This window comes from Filicampus tigris, chromosome 14 (assembly GCF_054856515.1).
Source record: "Filicampus tigris isolate MCC_2025a chromosome 14, RoL_Ftig_1.0, whole genome shotgun sequence".
In the NCBI taxonomy this organism is placed as follows: Eukaryota; Metazoa; Chordata; class Actinopteri; order Syngnathiformes; family Syngnathidae; genus Filicampus; species Filicampus tigris.
In genome coordinates this window covers 4,390,627-4,410,007 of record NC_141230.1, presented here as the reverse complement: position 1 = coordinate 4,410,007, position 19,381 = coordinate 4,390,627, and the positions used below count along the sequence as shown (strand labels likewise).

At 40.4% G+C, this 19,381-nt stretch overlaps 1 protein-coding gene across 6 annotated transcripts in view; it reads left to right on the top strand.

Annotated features, from left to right (window-relative positions):
* Nucleotides 1–19,381, top strand: part of nalcn (sodium leak channel, non-selective) — a 103,718-nt gene that overhangs the window by 47,723 nt on the left and 36,614 nt on the right. For all 6 annotated transcript variants that reach the window (XM_086051833.1, XM_086051831.1, XM_086051832.1 and 3 more), the window contains 3 exons: nucleotides 2,213–2,404; nucleotides 3,421–3,558; nucleotides 6,020–6,094. In XM_086051833.1, coding sequence (XP_085907959.1) covers nucleotides 2,213–2,404; nucleotides 3,421–3,558; nucleotides 6,020–6,094 — 405 coding nt within the window. The remainder of the gene's footprint in view (nucleotides 1–2,212; nucleotides 2,405–3,420; nucleotides 3,559–6,019; nucleotides 6,095–19,381) is intronic.

Genomic DNA, 19,381 nt, shown 5'->3' with positions numbered 1-19,381 from the left:
GAAAATAAACAGTACTTATCGTCATTTCACTGCCGGCTGCCGCTCCAGTTGGTCAGCTAATGTCCACCAGACTCCACCATCTATTGTTCTACTACATTCTACATATGCACCTGTCTTGTTTTATGTTAATAAAGTCAGCCAATCTAACACACAACGTGCTGCCAACTGTACTAAATCAACAATAGCATTTCACATCGAAACAACAGAACATGAGCCAATCGCATTCATGTGCACTTCAGGGACCTCTCGAAAACATAAAATCAAAGAATTACAGCACCTAATGCAATAACCTAGTGCATAGTGCCCTTGCCTGTTGAACTTCTCCACCTGCGGTCACGTCCAGCAAATGTATTGTATTGAATTGTACTGAAATTCCGGTTAGAGTGCCCCGAGCGGTGGAAGAAAAATCCACAGAATAGCCGCACCAGACTATAAGCCGCATGGCTCAAAACCTAGGAAAAAATACGGTAGTTAACTGCTGAGCCCACCAAAACATCTGTACCGAAACATGTATACACTCTTGTGCATGAATGAATAAAGGCATTTAGACTTGGTTTTCACGGGTCCAACAGTGGGATAGGTCGCAGAACGGCACAGGCATGATGACGGCACACTGCAAGTGTGACCATATTTGGCACGGGTTGCTAAGCTACTGAACAGGAATTACCCTGATGCCTTTTCCACCTGGTTTGGCCATGAACAGAAAGCCCTGGCTTAGTTTATAATGACTATGTTTACATGCAATCAATATTCGGGTTAAGGTCAAAATTCCGATTTCTGAGTCATTCGGAAAACCCGTTTAGATAGCTTGAACAGAGAGAGCTACCACCCACATTTAAATAACCCGAGTGAAACGGCGACGCATTCATGCCATTCGCCGCACGAATGAAGTAGACAGTTTCCTCCTCGCTTTAAAAGTGTGGTGTCGTACTTACTCTAGCTTTCGCCATGTTTTGTTTCTCACTAAAAATGTATTTACAGTTGGTTGCGCACCAAAAAGCGCGCATGCAAGCACTTCCTGTACTACAAAGACCAAGATTCCTTGCGGTTGAGCATGTGCAGTCTGTCCCGTACATTCGGCATATTCCAATTGCCGTATACATGAACGCATATTCCGGTTGGAAAGGGTGTAACCCAGGCATGATATTCGGAATTATAAAAACCAGAATAAGGGCTTATTCAGGTTATTGTGTGGCATTTACTTAGCTTTTAAAAAACTGAATACTGCCAATATTCGGGTCTTAACAGGTTAATTGGCTGCATGTAAACACAGTCATTGAGGAGGAGGAAACATGATTCAAGTGAAGTTTATGTGACGATACTTGGGCTGTAACTAAGGTTTATTTTAATAGTTAGATAAATCTGTCAATTATTTTGTCAATTGATCTATGAATCTGATTTTTAAAAAGTTTACATTTATCAAAATGTTACATTATTTCACATTCACAGTGCAGAAAATGCACAAATAACATTATGATTATTAACATTATGATTCATTTACCGATTTGGTCTATAACATGTCAGAAAATAAGCAAAAATGTCAATCATTGTTTTCCAATGTAAAGCCATATGTTCTTTTTTTATTCAACACAATAATAAGTCTGCTTTCATGGAGGACAATCTAAACGAAAATAATGACCCATTCACGTGATAATAGGTTAGTTGTCGATAAATCGTATCTCTAGATTATGCTATCATCGATTTTAAGATAACATTTTTATTTTAAAATGACTGAAATCACATTTTCTGGCTCCCTCTTTACTATGTTATGATTTGCCATTTGTCCTGTCTCCCAGAGTTTGGGACACTAGGGTTCTGCATTAGTGATTATTTCCTCAATTTTCATCATGTCGTTTAGGCTGCAACCCTGCCAACATCTCTTGCTATTGTCACTCTGAAATCACTCCGCCAATGAGAGGTGGCAGCACATAAACGATTAGCATTCCAGCAGACTAGATCATTCGACAATGTTGTGTATGTCGATATGTATACACAATTCTTGCAGTTTCTCTATATTTTGCCTGAATAGTTTTCATTTTGTTTTAAACTGCAGTTTCTCTCCAAATTAACTAATAGAAGTTGCAATGACATTATGATTATTCCAAAATGTGTTTGTAAACTATTTATGGAAAGACAATATTATATTCTATAAATACTTGTGTTTTTTTTATTTGTTTTTACATTAAAGACGTATTATCCTTTTCCTCCAAAGGTCCTTCGAGTGGTACGTTTGATAAAGATCTCCCCAGCATTGGAAGACTTTGTCTACAAGATATTTGGACCAGGAAAAAAATTAGGCAGCCTGGTGGTGTTCACAGCCAGCCTCCTCATCGTCATGTCAGCCATCAGTCTGCAGATGTTCTGCTTTGTGGAAGACCTGGACCGGTTCACGACCTTTCCCAGGGTAAGGAACCACCTCGCTCTAACGCAGAGAGGGGAAGGCGAGCCTCTCAAATCTCCAGAAAGACAGAATTGTGATTATCATGTAAAATTAAAAGATAATTCTGCCCTCACTTTTTCAAATTTCACGTTACTTTTTAAAATGATATTACAGGCTAACAGTTTTATTTTTGTAATATTATTATTACTGACAATATACAATATAATGTATTAATTGATAACTTTTTCAATATTTTGACTTCATTTGTGTAATTATGACTTTATTCCTGTAATATTACAACTTTATTCTCACAACCTATTTTTTAATAAAAGGATAAGTTATTCTTGTAAAATGTTTGGTCCTGGGGTCAGCTGTTTTCTGAAACTGAGCCATGATTGGTCGTTATCTGAGCACTGGCACACTGTGATGTCATTTCAGTCGACAGAAGTGACAAAATGGCCGCCCCCAGAGATGGCTAAAAGCGGGTGGATTTTGCTGCTTAACTCCTATTCGACAAACACAATATTAATCAGAATGCCTTGTCTCAACCTGTGGGCCTGCACAGAACGTATTCTGGAAAAAAATATGTTTGTGGATGACTTCCACTTTTCCAGTTTTGTCTTTAGTCCTCACCACCATTATTTCGCTTTGGTTTGCTTATAACCAGAAGCCACTCAAATATTCTCTCTTCTGTATGGCTTGTGCTTCACACCCACACATTTGTCATGTTAGTATCTCTCTTGTGCTGGCAGACCTGTAGGTTGTATAATTATTTGCAATGATTGGACGGTGGGAGTAAGAATGCGAGTAGCGGGGAGTTGAGGATGCTGTTTGTCGGTGAAGAAGAAATTGCAGGCTTGCCTCGGTGTCCTAGCTTTCTCTGACCTCTACTTGTAGCAGATGATTATGTTTCTAAATCTCACAGTGGCAGGGTGGAAAGGGTGGTTAGCATGAAGCATTATGTGCATTACATCTTCACCTTGTGTTGCCCTTGAGCCTCTTCACACTCTCACCTTGTACTTTATTTCCCTTCCCTGTAGGCATTCATGTCCATGTTCCAGATCTTGACACAGGAGGGCTGGGTAGATGTCATGGACCAGACTCTGGTCGCAGTAGGTCACATGTGGGCTCCAGTCGTGGCCATTTACTTCATCCTCTACCATCTGTTTGCTACCCTGGTAAGACTCTTAATGTGCCGCTGTAGTTTAATGGATAGACGAGATGTGTCAAAATGAATCGATCAATCGATCATTGAATTAATCAACAACTGTTTTGATAATCGATTAATCATTTCGAGCCATTGTTTACCTTAAAATTATCCAAATCCTCCGATTTCAGCCTCACAAAACTGAATATTCTTTATATTCTTGTGTAGTCCTCCATGAAAGCACATTATTTTGTGTTTCATCAAAATAAGACATTTGAATTTTGCATGTTTTTAATTTGGAAAACAATTATCAGTATTTTTCCCTATTTTCTGACCTGTTACTGTCCAAACCAGTATCTTAATCATAACCACTATATCTGAAGTTATAGTTCGTGTAATTTCTTAACGAAATAACACTCGTTAACAATTTTTTTTTTTACATTTTTTTAAATCAGAGATGCAAGTAAACTATTTTAGATCATTTTTTTTGCACTGATGCTGAATCTGCCCTCTAGCACATTAGGATTTCATAACCATATTACTAATAGTAATACAATAACAACAATATAATACAGTAATATATTTAGTAAAATGTATGAACTATGTGTTAGGTTCAGCAACAGGTGGATTTTCTTCTGACACGGCATAGCTATAAATTAAAAGGCAGTGCAAAATCTGTATTGCGCAAACTTTTATAGGTCAAACTTGAAGACAAAAAATGAAAATATCACAAAAACCTATATTGCTAGGAAAAGGTACACATTTTTTAAATCGTCAAAAATACGTTTAGGGACACAAAGCCATCTCTAACTAAACTTTGCTTATTGAACAATCTTCCCTCTAATTTTCCACGTGTCTGAGCATTCACACACATTCCATGAACATTCCTTGGACCACGGTGAGCAACAGCAGACATGAGCACGGCGGCCACCAAACCAGTATCACACCTGCCTAAAACCTGAGATAATAAGTTACATGATGTAGGTATATTACTAACAAAAAACCTCAAACCACCATTATATCAAACTAGAACACATCTTAGTGACATGAATTAAATCAGCCATAGTTTTTTACATAGCGCACAAGTCGTTTTAGCCACAATTAAGTAAAAAAGAAAAAGAAAAGAAAATACAGTGTTCCCTCGCTACTTTGTGGTTCAGTTGTTGCGGATTCACTCTATCGCGGATTTTCATTTGTGACCATAACTTCATGTATTGTGGTTTTACCTCGCTATGTTGGCACGTTTACTTCCTATGTTTCTTCCTTCTAAGTCAGACCAGTCGAAAAATATTTTTTCTTTTCTTTTCTTTTTTTTTTTTTTTTTTTTTTACAAAAACAGAGACCATGAAAATTACACAGCTTGTCGCCTTTAATCAGTAGCTTGGTATTTATTCTATTTTGCATTTAACAGTTACATTCATCAAGTGTAACAAGTGTTTAGAAGGGTGAAAACCGTGTCTGGGGGGTTTCGTAATGGCTTAATAGAGACGGAAATATATATAATAATATACAGAAGCGTATATCAAAATTAAAACCCTTTGCTTTAATCTGTACCCAAATATGTTGGTCAGTACATTATCACCCCTTATCGATATGAGAATTCAACATTTTTAAGTGTTAAAAAAAGTTCTTGACCAGAGCTGAGCATTCCTATCTGGTCCGTCTATCCACCTATGACGGAGACCCATTTTGTAGGTGATAAACGATAAAACGGGAAAAGTAAAGGTAGTAGTCGCAAACGGTAACGGAAGCCTGTTTGAAATCATAGGTGGATCGGCATATCGGTGATTACTGTTTTTTCCGGCCGGACAAAAAGTCAGATAGACGGACCCCAGCTGTAGGCGATAGGTGATCACGGACCGCAATGTTTTTGTAAATTGACCAGCTCTGTTCTTAACTATAAAAATAGTCCACTAAATAAGACTTCACTAAAATAAAATTAACATAGGAAAACAAGGGTGACATTTAATTTGAATGAACATTATTTGTAAGCAGTAAAAGCAAGCAAGTGGCGAGCAAGCTTCATGAATTGTTTTCTTATCTTAAGGCATTTAATTAGTTACCGCCTCATCACCTTGCTATGCTTCCTTGAGCTTTACAGCCAATCAGCTGCGGACGTGAGAAGTGCTGACATTTTAGTGTTTGTCCTCCTAATACTGAGCAGTGTCCTGATGACTCACACCTCCTCATCCCAGACAGACAGGATGTCTTTGAGGATTGAGCGAAGAGCAAATTTTATTAATTATCTTGAAGGACCCCAGGAAATGGCAAAAATGGCCCTAAATGGTCACTTCAAACTAAAATGACAGACTTTTTGAAAATGCCAAAATGACATGACTTCCTGAGCGTTTTTTTGCAGGTTGACTTGATAGATTGTAGGCTCGGGCCTGAATTGCGGAGGCTGATTGTGCTTTTGAAGAAAAAAAAAAAATCAAGTTCTACATATGTAATAATGTCATGTGTTCACTCCCTCCCCCTCTTTGGCTTTCTAGATTCTGCTCAGTCTTTTTGTGGCAGTTATATTGGACAATCTTGAGCTGGATGAAGACTTGAAAAAGCTCAAACAGGTAAGAAGTTTGATCACATTTTTCCTTAATGTGCACAAACATAACATCCAGTGTTCTCCTTCCACTGTTCACTCTGCCATTTCTGAATTCACTGCAATGTTTTATTTAAGTGCTTCACTGGTGCCAGCTTGGGAAGAGTGACAGGACTGAATAATGTATTCAAATGTGGGCAGGGCCCCTCGCCCTTTACTCATCTCCAGAGGATTGAGCAAGTGGGCAGAGCTAATTAGCAGTCATACATGCACACACATGCGCAGACACAACAGGTCAACTTCAATAGACGCTTCTGGGTTCATGTGCATACCATTGCCATCTTGTGGATTAAAAAAATTAAAAAGTCTGTTAATTGTGTCAAAATGGAGGAAGACCTTTACTTGTACATTTTTGGGAATAATATCAGTACATTAAAAGTTGTAAGTTAAAGTGCAATTTAAAACCAAACATGTACATCAGTACAGAGTATTACAGAGAAATGCACTGAAATGTCAATAACTGAGACTGACTTGGCGGAAAAAAGAAGTTGTATAGCTCCTTGAAATATAAAGATAGATGCACTTAGTGTTGTGGAGCGATTACATCAGAATCTACTGGAATGATAATCGTCTCCACATAACGTTGGATAATCTTTCTTCACAAGAAAATCACTTAATGCAGTAAAAAGCAACACATTAATTTATCTTAGAAACAGTTTTAATGCTTTCGTAGGTGCTACTGTTTTGATTAACAGTTCAAATGACCTTAGCAGTTAATAATTTAATGTCTGTGCGTGAACAATAGAGTTAGCTTCCCCAGGGTGTTTGCAAGTTTTGAAAAATATTAAATGGTGCTTATCAAAAATAGCAAAAATTAAGTCCATTAAAACATTGAATAGAATTCACAAGAGATTACATTTTGTATTGTTCTAACTTTATTTCAGTTTGCGTTAAAGTGAGTGTTGAAGTTTGTGTGAGTTTATTTAAATGTATGAGTCACTGCGGTGATTTTCTGTTGTAGTTTGGTGATTGAGGTTGTCATCATATTCAATGGTTGCTCTTATTTTTCTTCGATCGATCGTATTGGCTATTAGTGTGAACCATTTTTTGGGGGACCATAAGGTGCATTTAAAATCCTTTAATTTTCTTCAAAAAGGACCATGCACCTTGTAATTCGGTGCGCCTTATGTATGGATGTCAGCTTTTCAGTTCGTCGTCTTCAAGAATTCAAATTCCTTCCTATTACGTTCGCATTCTCAATCTTATCATTCTTATCATTTTCATCATACCGTAACCATAACAACTTTCTACTGCCGTGTCAAAAAATTATGGGAAATGTAGTGTATGTAATCCTATGAGCCTAATGCTGTGGTAAGGCCGAACGTAAACTGAGCATTTCTGGTGCTGCGTTACCAGTGTTAAAATGTGGGCCCATGGGGTAAAGGACACGGCCACCTTCGCCACCTTGCCGGAACCAAGTAAAAATGGTTGGATAATGGTGAGCAAGGAAGGTGGCATATCTGGTGAGTGCATTGATTTGTTTACAGCTGTTGATCTGTCAACCAAAATAGCATTTAGCATTATCCTAAGTAATAACACAACCACCAGTCACCAGAGTGACTAGGGATGTTCAAACTTTTTTCCGTCTGTCGGCGGATGCCCTCCTCTTGTCTGATCAAAGAAACACTCGAGTAGTCGTACGGCGAACAAAAGCAAGCGAGACACACAGCGCTACCCGATATTTCATATCCGGTCTGACCCTATCATAATAGCGCTAAATCTATCAAATAAACATACAGTACAATTACAATAAGCTATTTAACTAGAGATGGGAAATCTATGTTCAGAAAGTAAAAACCCTGCCACAGTTTGGCTTTAGCCACAGGTGCTTCTACTCAACCGGCAGGTAAACGAGCTCAGTTGTTTGGAAGCAACTGTGGCTCAAGAAACGGTGACAAGGTTTTTACTTTCTGGACCTGAATTTCCCATCTCTGTATATAACATATGATACTTCAAAAAGACAATGCACCTTATAACCCGGTACAGCTTATGTGTGAAAATATTTTAAAATTGACCCGTTCAATGATGTTGCACCAAGTAAGACCTAATGGTCCCAAAAATACAGTAATATGTTTAAGTCTCAAAATGAGTGTAAGAAGGTTGACAATTGAAACTGTTGAAATTCAATCTTGGGCTGTTCTTAAAAAATACTTAGATGGTATTAAAAGTGGCATGAAAAGATTCCTAATATAACATGAGGATTTCTTGAAATACTCTGTACCATTTTTTTGCCCTAAATAGAAAAAAAAAGGGGGTACTTATTCGTTGAAACTGGATCACTCTTCGGGCAACTAATTGGGCGCAGCATTTTTTAGAGACACTGTTTGAGATAATGCAGTATGTATTGAAAATATAATACACAGACAAAGTAAAAAACAAGATAATAACTCTTAAAAATGTGTATGCACTTTACTTTTTAATGTGAAATGGTTATTGACAGTCAAATGCCTCAAACCATTACAATATACAGTATAAGGTTACTGCACAGTAATGCATTGTTAGATTACTATTGCATATTGCTTGTCTATGATAAGAGCATTTAAAATTTCCATTTTTAGAACCAGTGGTGACAGAGAAATCAAAAAATAAACTACCGGTAATAGATTACTTCCTTCATGCAAATCATTGGATTTTGTCTGTATTTGATTTAAATAACAGTGAGGATTGCATGTAGTAAACTATAATTTAAAAATGGTAGCCACTGTGGCTGATATGTGGTGGTTACAGTAAATCTGGCCCTATATTTCATGTCCTCCATCATGCCTGGTATACTTTGGGAATATTATTTGAAAAGCCAGTCAAACATGTCAGATCCACTCGGATGCCAATGTATTACACTCCAAACCGTGAAAGACCTGAAGTATACTGTGCATGTGTGTGTGTGTAAGTTTGGCACATTGAAATGGAAATTCAAATGTGCAGTCGAGCTTGACACGATCAAGCTTACCTGCACAATTGTGCATGTTGCCAGTGAGCCATTTTTGCTCATTTTTCTATATCGTTTGCAAAGGCAAAAGCAACGTTTTATTATAATTTTTTGTAATTTCATTACACCACAGCAAAACGTTATCTCCAATGACTGTTATTCAGGATCATTATATACAGTCAGAGGTGGGCAGTCCGTCCCTGGGCCGGACTGGTCGGACCCTCAGGCCCGGCCGGATGCCCATTTTTGGGGCGGAGGGGTGGGGGGTGACACATTTTTAAAAATGGCTGGACTAAGCATGGCCGGAAGTGGATTTTAGTCCGGCCCACTAATTGGCCCTCATGCGTGTGGCATGGTCACGATGCGGCCAAATTTCATCTCAGCCTACTCGGTGAAAGGCTTCTTTTTAGGCTTCTTTCAAAACAACTTGTGTCCGGGGGTATATTCAAGCAGCGCGCAGCACTCAAGTATAGCACATCATGCACTTTCCTACTTCCGGAAATACGCCGTAGCAAAACTGCTGTGTCGTGGTTTGCTGGCATGCTTTTATTTTGAAGGCCGAGAAGTGTGAAGGAGGGGGAGTGTGGAAAATAAGTAACTTGTTGAATGCTTGCAGACTTGTCGTCTGTTTGACCCAAATAATTATACAATACGACAAAACCAACCCCAGGGCTCGCAATGGACGTTGCAGCCTGGTAAGTACGTGAGTAAGTGGCGCGTTTGAAGCGTGTCCACAGCGGCTTTGAATAGTAAGTTAGCCAGCTAATTGTCTGTAAATAAACCTCTTCCGTTAGCATCTCTCCCGCGGGGGCATCATGCAGGTTTTTTTTTTTTTTTGGCGGGGGGGGGGTGGGTGTGGGTCGGAACGGGGCGGGGGCTGACAATGTTTATGAATATGGCCGGGGGGTCGCGGCCGGAAGGGTACCCAGGTCAAGGGTGGAGAGTCGCGGCCGGACGGGCAAAAAAGAGTCAAGTGCCCAGCTCTGTGTACAAGTACAACAGTCCACCACTGCAGTGTGCACAAGATTCCTCTCAGACTCGACAGATGAATTGACTAGATTTTTGTCTGATGCAGCCTGTGATTTTCTTTTCTTTTTTTATTTCTAAGTGTAATAGCGCAGCAGCATGCTGTGCGTACATTCTTGCAGCATCAGGAGAAGGGTTATCTCTGTGAGTCATGCCCTATTAAAAATGCACACCTCAAAGGGCCAAAAAGCCTGTCTGGCTGCAGGTATTTGCAGAATCACCTCATGACTCAAGAGCTGACTATAGAGCGAAGGTTGACTTCATAAAAGCACCTTCATAACAGACTGCAAGAAGTTACATGCATGTTGTAAAGGGCACTTAAGTGGCCTTTGCTTTCTTACTAATCAAGTCAGTCCTTGCTTTGTAAAGTGGCAAGATGATGCACTCCAGCTATGGCAACGCACTCCATGTTGGATCATACCTGTGCTCTCTATTTATGCTCACAATCACGCTAGGCTTAAGACTGCATAACTTCTTGATGAGTGTAGGGCTGCAGGGAAGGCTCTTCAGGCACCTGGGTGGTCCCGCATTGATCAGCTTTCTGTGCCACTTTTAATATGACATGTTGGAGGTGCAATGGCGTGAAGCCATGCCTGAGTGCTGGCTTCATCACTCTCATGTGTACGCACATCCATTATCATTTGGAAGGTGGGAGGAAGCTGTCTAGAACAAACATCATATTAAACCACATTGTTGTGTGAGGCTGAAAACACATGCACGCACACACCCCTCCACACACACACACACACTCATCAGTGTTGATTAGGATAATGCGTTTAGCGCGTGAAATTAGGTTTGCTCCAAAGGTTTAATAAAAGGAAGGCAGCAGAGTGGTAGACAGACAGCAGAGGAAACCAGAAGCGACACAACGTCACTGCACACCCACACACTCATCAACGTCCTTAGTGCTCACGGAAGATGTGCGACTTGTATAAAATGCTGCCCAATTCCATGTGGTTATGTGTGGTGTACTATAAAGATGCTTTTACACGCTGCAATGACACATCTTTTTTTCCCTGTCACATTGAAGCCCATAGTAATTGGCTGTGTCTGGTATTAGAAAAGATGACGTTGGGCGCTGTTGCTGTGCCTTCATCTGTGTCACAGTTTGGTGGGCTTCAGTGATGTGAGAGACTGATGGTCTACCATCCTCGCCACCCACATGCCCATGGGGCCAAGGGGCGGTGCAAGATATAGGCGGAAATGTTTACTCTGTGCCAATAAATATACGAATTGAGGGGAAAATAGGTGCTGACCCCTCAGGGTCCAGTGACGATGGTAATCATATGTGGGTGTGTTGGTAAGAAAATGCGTAAGCAATCACCCACATCCTCAGGCCAGGTAGACGTGTCATAAGATGTATTGGACAAATTGTTTTGTTTTTTTAAATACAACAAAAAAAAGGCTGTGAAAAAAAAACACCTGAATCCTGAGTAATGGTGACAAATGAGTGTGACTAACCATAACAAAAGTCTTTTTGGTATATTGATGAGAGTGTATTCATTTAATTAATCTACTGTTTGTTGAGCGGTATCATTTAATTAATCTACTGTTTGTTGAGCGATATTTGAAACGAAAGACTCACCCTGGTATGGAAGCCTCATGGCGGCCGGACTAAATGCGTCTCCTTTAAATGCTGCGAGGCTTCTGAGTTCCTGGAAGGTACATAAAACAAAAAAGGTTAGAGAAGGCAAGGTACTTGAAGGTACATAAAACAAAAAAGTTCCTAGAAGGTGGTAAAAGGAGATGCATTCCATCCGGCCACGGTGAGGCTGTGAGTATTTTGTTTCAAATACGTGTGGGTCGGGTCGTACGGCGGGGCTGGCAGAGATTATTACGCGCAAGAGATGTCCCAGTCCCAGACAAGGACATACTTCACATGCAAAGGGATAAGGTCTGTACTCAATGTTAACAGTTAGTTAACACAACAAAATTGCTATCCACCTTTTTCCTACGGCCCGTACATACTTTATCCCGGATTACACATGTAAAACAGGCAAGGCGTGTTTCTGTCAATCGTCTGTGAGTGAATTGGTCCTGTGGCCTAATCAGAAGTATTACATGTGTCAAACCACTAGAGGGCAGACTATGCCTGTGCAATGTTACTGAAGGGAACGCACATGAAAAGTGTTGTGCGGGCAGTTCATGAAGGCGGCAGAACAGTGGTCTTGCTTTTTGAAAGAACGCAACACAACATGTCAGTCGGTACTTGACAATTAGATTAGGGACGATTAGAGGGTCTGTCTTTTTTAAAAGACTTCCCGTCCTCCATCTGTCCGTCCGGGACGGACAAACAGACAGTTATGTCGAATGCCCATCTCTGAAAATAAGTTGACCACTACTTTAACTGTACAGTAACAGCACAGTGTGAAGTGACACAATTTGAATGTGACCCGTGCCGTAGATGCAACACTCTACTTTTACTTGCGTGTCATACTAAGTCAGTAACTTAGTCTTCTTCTCTTTTGGAGACTGCTCCTCAATTTCAAATGGGTTGCAAAAAAACAAACAACCAAACGAACAAAAACGAAAGAGAAAGCAAAACGGCACAGTTAATCCTTTGGTGCGCGATGGACTGACACTTCTTGTCCCATCATGTATCAAGCATCTATAAAGTCAAAAGTTTAGGTGTGTTTGACTTTTGGGATTGTATTAGACCACCACCCAGTCTAAGGCTTATATAAGGCTGCTGCCCTCGATTAACGGTATTGTGGATGTTTATTTTTTCATGTTTCTATACTAATTAACACACCGGCATCTACAAATTCCCCCTTATTTTACATATTTCCTCTTTTACATTCCAATCGTAATTACATAATTATTTCTTGACTTATATCAAATTATACTTGCGTTCCTTATCAGAAGAAAAGGTTTTAAAGGTTGAATATGTGGTTGATTTCTCAGAAAAGCTTTTGTGAGCTGGCTGAAATTTCGGGACAAAAATTCTATCTGAAATTCATCAACCCTGTTAAGAAAATATTGAGAGCTCACTGATATCGAAAGACCTCTATGACGCTGAATAGTCTTTCCTGATTTTCACGTCGTGGGTTATATAATAATTTTTGTGAGCGCTGAATATACTGTACACACACAAATGTTTTGATTACTAATATCTGAGTAAGAACCCATGACAAACTCCTGCTTCTGGTTTCTTGTGCGTCAGAACCACAATTGACTCACCATCATGTCATATCATATTCTGTATGGTTGTTTCTTTCATGAGGACTGCATATGTGATAAGATCAGATCTGTACTACATCCGACTACACTGCCATCTGGTGAGAGGCTTACTCATTGTAGTACATAACAGGTGCTTGCGGATAAATGGCTGGATTAGCTCAATGAATGTGCCTCCATATAGGCATAAATTGTGGTATGATGAATGGTCACCACATAGATATATTTATATTGCTGTGTCATATAAATCCTTAGTGTTATTTAAAAATAAGTCTGCAGGCAGTTCCTCAGATTCTCAAGAGCCAATGCGATCTCGTGCTGTGGTAATCTGTTTATTGCCCAAATACACCTTTCCCCGCCCCCGATGAGTCCGACAGGCTTGTTGCATAGAAAACCCTGCTGGCAAAAAACGGCATGCGACCGTCAGGCTACATTCCCTATTTATCCGACGGGCTGTGAGACATCAAGTGTGGAGGTGGAGTTAGAGATGAATTCATCAGGCAGGGGAAACTGGAAATATAAATTGAGTTTAGAATGACTACTTGCAGCTGTTTGTGCAGCTGTGACAGAAACATACAGTAGCAGTGTAAAATAATACAGGCTTATCTAAAACAGTTCATCTTTGATTCTAATATCTATTTCTGCATATAAAACAAACACTTTGTTAAGGTGAATTCAACCTGATCAAATTCACTATGTTGGTGATTATGTTGCCACCTGATTGTTTATTAATTAAACTAAAAGCCTGCCCTCCATTTGTGGGACTTAATGGAGCAAAGGCTTATTTAGGGATTTAGAGACAGAGAAGAAAGTCTAAGTAGACAGAGAGTGGAGCGCAGAAGAAAAGAGTTTTCCCCCTCAGAGAATTCCCGATACAATGTGCTCTTATCTCTTGAATGTCACCTTCAATTATCAATTGGGAAGCCACTGCAGACATCTGAGATTCTCTACTACTATAGCAGTCATTGCCACCAGTTTACAGAGATATTTTTTAAGATTTAAGAAAAAAAAAAAAATTGCTTCTTAACTCATATTCCACAAACGCAATATCAGAATGCCGTGTCTAGACTTGTCGGGGTGCATACAACCTATTATTTTAACGAAAGAACATTCTTGTTTTGACTTCTCCTTAATGTTGTTGTGCTAACGCCTTTTGTTTTAACGGCCTGAAGCTAGTTGTTGCTATTAGCCGTCCCGTTATCCTACCTTTAGCCGGGGAGGGAAGGGGGTGGGGGTATAAAGATCCAATTCGCCTGCCCTGCTGCTCTCTGCAAGCCGCCGTCTCCTTCCTGGGAGTTGACACGGGTTTAGCGTAGCTAAATGTCCAGCATATAACCAGTCGGGGTTCGTGTGCGCATTCATGCTCTTATCCGCTTCAGCTTGTGAAAGTGGAGGAAATCGCCACGGTATTTTACTCTATTATATAAGTGCCAATGTTAAACTCACCCACGTGTGCCTTTAAACTCAACCAAGTGTCCCTTTAACAACACAAGCTTTCAAGTATATAACGTCTCAACATTTCCCTAATCCTACAATAGCCGTAACTGTTCGTTTAGGACATAACAACTGGCCCATGGTCTGAGAGAGTTTAAGTTTCAATATAGTAATCCTCACCCTGTGAACATCCTGTTTGGAAATGTAGAAAAAGTTTATTCTCGAGTGGCATTTATGAACGCGTGAAATATGAGTGTAATCTCTAACCCTTGAATTTTTCACACACCATATACCCACCAACCCCAATTCTTGTAGTATATTACCGTAATCAATGTCTTAAATTTAAATGTCTGAGTCTTGAGTTCAAATGGAAATCTCTCCATGTAATTATTCATCACACAGTTGTCCTCTCCCAGTATTATAATTCCTCTCGAGTTCCCCGCTAAGATTTGGGCTATCTCTTTCAAAAACATGGATCATCCACATTAGGGGCATAAACATTTATAATTGTCCAAAGAATTCCTCCAATAGAACCTATCGCAAATATCCAACATCCATTTTTATCCCTTTTGAGGACTACCAGGATTTTGAGACTATTAGAACTACGAGAGCAGTCATTTTGACGCATTGTGCTTTGTTTCACTCTGGCAATCTACTAAAATGATTATCCCTCGCTGCTCGAATGTCTATTAAAGGTATTTTGATGTTAAAATTCTGTTGTGAGTATTTTTTAATGTAAATGATGTGATATAAATAAATGAGAAACAGTTTGTTGAGCGTCTATATTGTCCCGTGGGGCTCTTGCGCTGCGTACGTGTCATCCATCCATCCATTATCTGTACCGCTTATCCTCACAAGGGTCGCAGGGCATGCTGGAGCCTATCCCAGCTGTCTTTGGGCAGTAGGCGGGGGACACCCTGAACTGGTTGCCAGCCAATCGCAGGGCACACAGAGACAAACATCCGCACTCACAATCACACCTAGGGGCAATTTAGAGAGTCCAATCAACTTACCATGCATGTTTTTGGAATGTGGGAGGAAACCGGAGTACCCGGAGGAAACCCACGCAGGCACGGGGAGAACATGCAAACTCCACACAGGGATGCCGGAGCCGGGATCGAACCCACGACCTCTGAACTGTGAGGCGGACGTGCTAACCAGTCGACCACCGTGCCTCCCGCGTACGTGTCAGCTGTTATAAAATAGAGCTGGTTTGGAGACGAAGGAAAGGAGACGCATATCGCAAAAAACTTTAATGCACTCCACTTCGAAGAAAAGGAAGTAAATCGGATGTACGGCACACAAAACAACTCACTCCCGATCACACCCCGGAACTCTTTTTTTTCCATGAGGGAATTATGTCAACAAGCACCACACAAGGTCATTATTTTCTTTATTTCAACTGTCTGGCGTGCACTATCCACAATGTCATAACTATCACATCTAACAGCCAATTATACCACACGCAACACGGCTCCTTCTCCTCCTCCTGGCCAGAGGAACTTTTTTTACTCTGACTCGCTGTGTGTCGGACAAGCAATTCATCCTCAGACTTGTCAATATTTTGAAGCAGATGTAACGCCTCTACTGTATCAGATTTTTTTCATGGATCATGGTGACCAGCAGCGTTTCTCAATGTAGCCGCTGGTTGCTATAGAAACCCCGCGGCATTGTCCCAGCGCAACGTGTGTAAGATTAAGTAGAGCCGTCAAATTGACTGGGACACCATAGTTAAAGAAATAATGACTCGTAACTATTCTTATATTTTTTAATACTATAGAATTGCGGGTCACTGATAGTGTAGTGGTACACACGCCTGAGTTGTGTGCGGGCAGCGTGGGATCGATTCCCGCTCAGTGATGGTGTCTGTGTGTGCCCTGCGACTGGCTGGCGACCAGTTCGGGGTGTAGTCTGCCTTCGCCCGTTGACGGCTGGGATAGGCTCCAGCACCTCCCCGCGACCCTGTATAGGATAAGCGGTTGAAAATGACATGACCATAGAATTGCACCACAGTAATGAAATATATACAGAATTAGGAAAAGTCAAGCAGCCAGGAACATCTTATAGCTATATACACAGAGTAATACGGATCAAAGTTTGAAAATAGTCAAAATGACTGCTGTCGTACTCCTAGTGTCAAGCACTTTTTCCCGATACAAAGCTCAAAGATTTGTGACGAAGTATGACTTCTCCTCTCTTATAATTTTCATATGATGCACTACATATCTGCTCCACCCATTCTCTTTTCAGTTTGGCATGTGTTTCTGTAGCAGTCCAATTGAACAAGTCGTTTAAGCTGAGTCAGGATCTTCTCCCTCTTTATAACATGCAAAGCTCAAAGATTTGTGACGAAGTATGACTTCTCCTCTCTTATAATTTTCACATGATGCACTAAATATCTGCTCCACCCATTCTCTTTTCAGTTTGGCATGTGTTTCTGTAGCAGTCCAATTGAACAAGTCGTTTAAGCTGAGTCAGGATCTTCTCCCTCTTTATAACATGGTTCAGACCATTAATATTGTAACCAACCATTTTCAAAAAAGTCATAGCCGAAATAAAAGTGTAATTTATAACTACATCCCTTCTCAAATGCCTTGACATACCTATAGAAAACCAGAATAACACTCAAGGTCAACTTGCCAAAAAACAAAACATTAAAACGACACCAGAAAAAAAAAAAACTTAGAACATAATCGAACTTCCAAAAACACTGTGTCGCCGCCCCTTTCATACAGACCAAGATTATGCATAAAGTAGGTGACACCCATACACCACAACATTCACCCCCAGAGCTCTCAATGTAGATTGAGCCTCCACAAGAGACGGGAAGACCTTGATCCCTGTGTCCAGGAACACTTGAACTTGAACTGGGTATGGTGATTGGGCTCTGATGTTATGCTCCTTAAACTTCTTAATAACATGGCGTACCTACTTCCTTCCTTTTTCTTTGCACCTCCAGAGAATAATCTTGGTCAAAGTAAACTTTCTTCCCTCGAAACGCCACATCCCGCTGCTTCCATGCTTGCTCTGAAGCACCACTTGTTTCACACTGAAATCCCCAAAACGAACTATTATTGATTGGTTTTACATGCCAAAGCTCTGTGAGCTCTTTCAATCCAAATATCCAAGTCTTCAGGCAGCACAAGAGCCATTTGGAAAAGGCAGTAATGAATGATATAATCTCTCCTCCTTCTGAGCCCTCTTCAATTCCATACAGTCTGATGTTCTTTCTGCACATTCTATTTTCTAGCTTGTCTTGTTTCACAGTTACAATAGCCTCCTTTCTCAGCAAGTAAGCTAGTGCTCTTTCATGCCGCATTCCCCGGTCTTCTGCGCTACTCACTCGGTTTAATTTCTCAGATTGAAGCCTCGATTGGCACCTGAGTCTATAATGTATCTTTGTGAACTTCTAGATTATTCTCAAAACGTACACAGCTCCGCTAGTATTAGCATTCCGCTCCCATCGTCCGACTGAGCCAAGCTAGCCTTCAGCGTTAGCTGCTTTTGGGTTGTCTTTGTATCGTTATTTTTCCCCGTTTTAGGGTCTATTCTGGTTGACTTTTGCGTTGAAGTCACTCTCGTGATCTATTCCCACCGCATCGCACCACGAGTGAGTGGAGTTTGCTAATAGGTCTATTAGCAGGCACTTAAAAGTTTAATTTGTTTAGAGCGTTCAATCAAGCAGTCTTTACTCGGTTATACCGGAAGCGGAAGTGTCCAGATACCCTTTAATGTAGTTGAGAACATGTTGAATGCATGGGCCTCCTACACGACTTGCATGACGTGCAATATGACTATTAATGCACAGACGTACAGTACATAGCGATGGAGATCTCAGACTATGTATCGCACAGCTCTAAAACACAAATATATTCCAACCACAAAATACTATATGGGACAAATCACAGAACATAAACTGTAGGCCTACTTGAGGACAGAATTAACAGGTATTGGGCCAAAAAACACAAGTGAATATAAAATGTGTTTTGTCTTGCCAGTTGAATTACACTTCTACTGTGTTCAAATCATTAACGAGCTGTTCCTAACATATGTTTAATTAACTTTTCATGCTTGTCAAACTGGATTATGACTACACAACAGCACCAAGACAGACTAAGAGACTGCCTCACTTCAAAACAGAATAATGTAGGATTCTATAGTGACTGACTCAGTTGTTGGGCTCTGGTCTTCTGTACTTTATGGCTGCGCTTCGCCCGCTCAACTCATGTAAGCTGTGTGACGTAGTGGGCGACCGACTTAATAATCACGGTATACAATGAATTGATAATGATATTCATTGTCAACATTTTTAACTATCAATTTGGATTTATATTATCGATTTGTTGTTGCAGCCCTAATTCAAAGTCAATTTAGTCAAATGCAGAGGCAGGCTGGCCTACGGGGAATTTATTGTTGACCGCAGCTCTACACAATACAAATGAACTGGCAGAGATCTCAGGATGCGTTGTATTCACTTTGGTAACATTATCCAGCATACATGCAAAAAGCAAGGCCAAGAACAATGAGCCAAGACCGCTCAGACTTAAACACCACAGGCTAGGTGTGTTATTATTGATAATAATAGTACAGTGTTGTTTTGAAAGTTGAAGGTAGCTATTATAGTTTTATGGGCTACGTGGCTCTCCAGCAGCTCCACTGCATGCCTCATTAGCCAACTAATGAGAGAAGGAG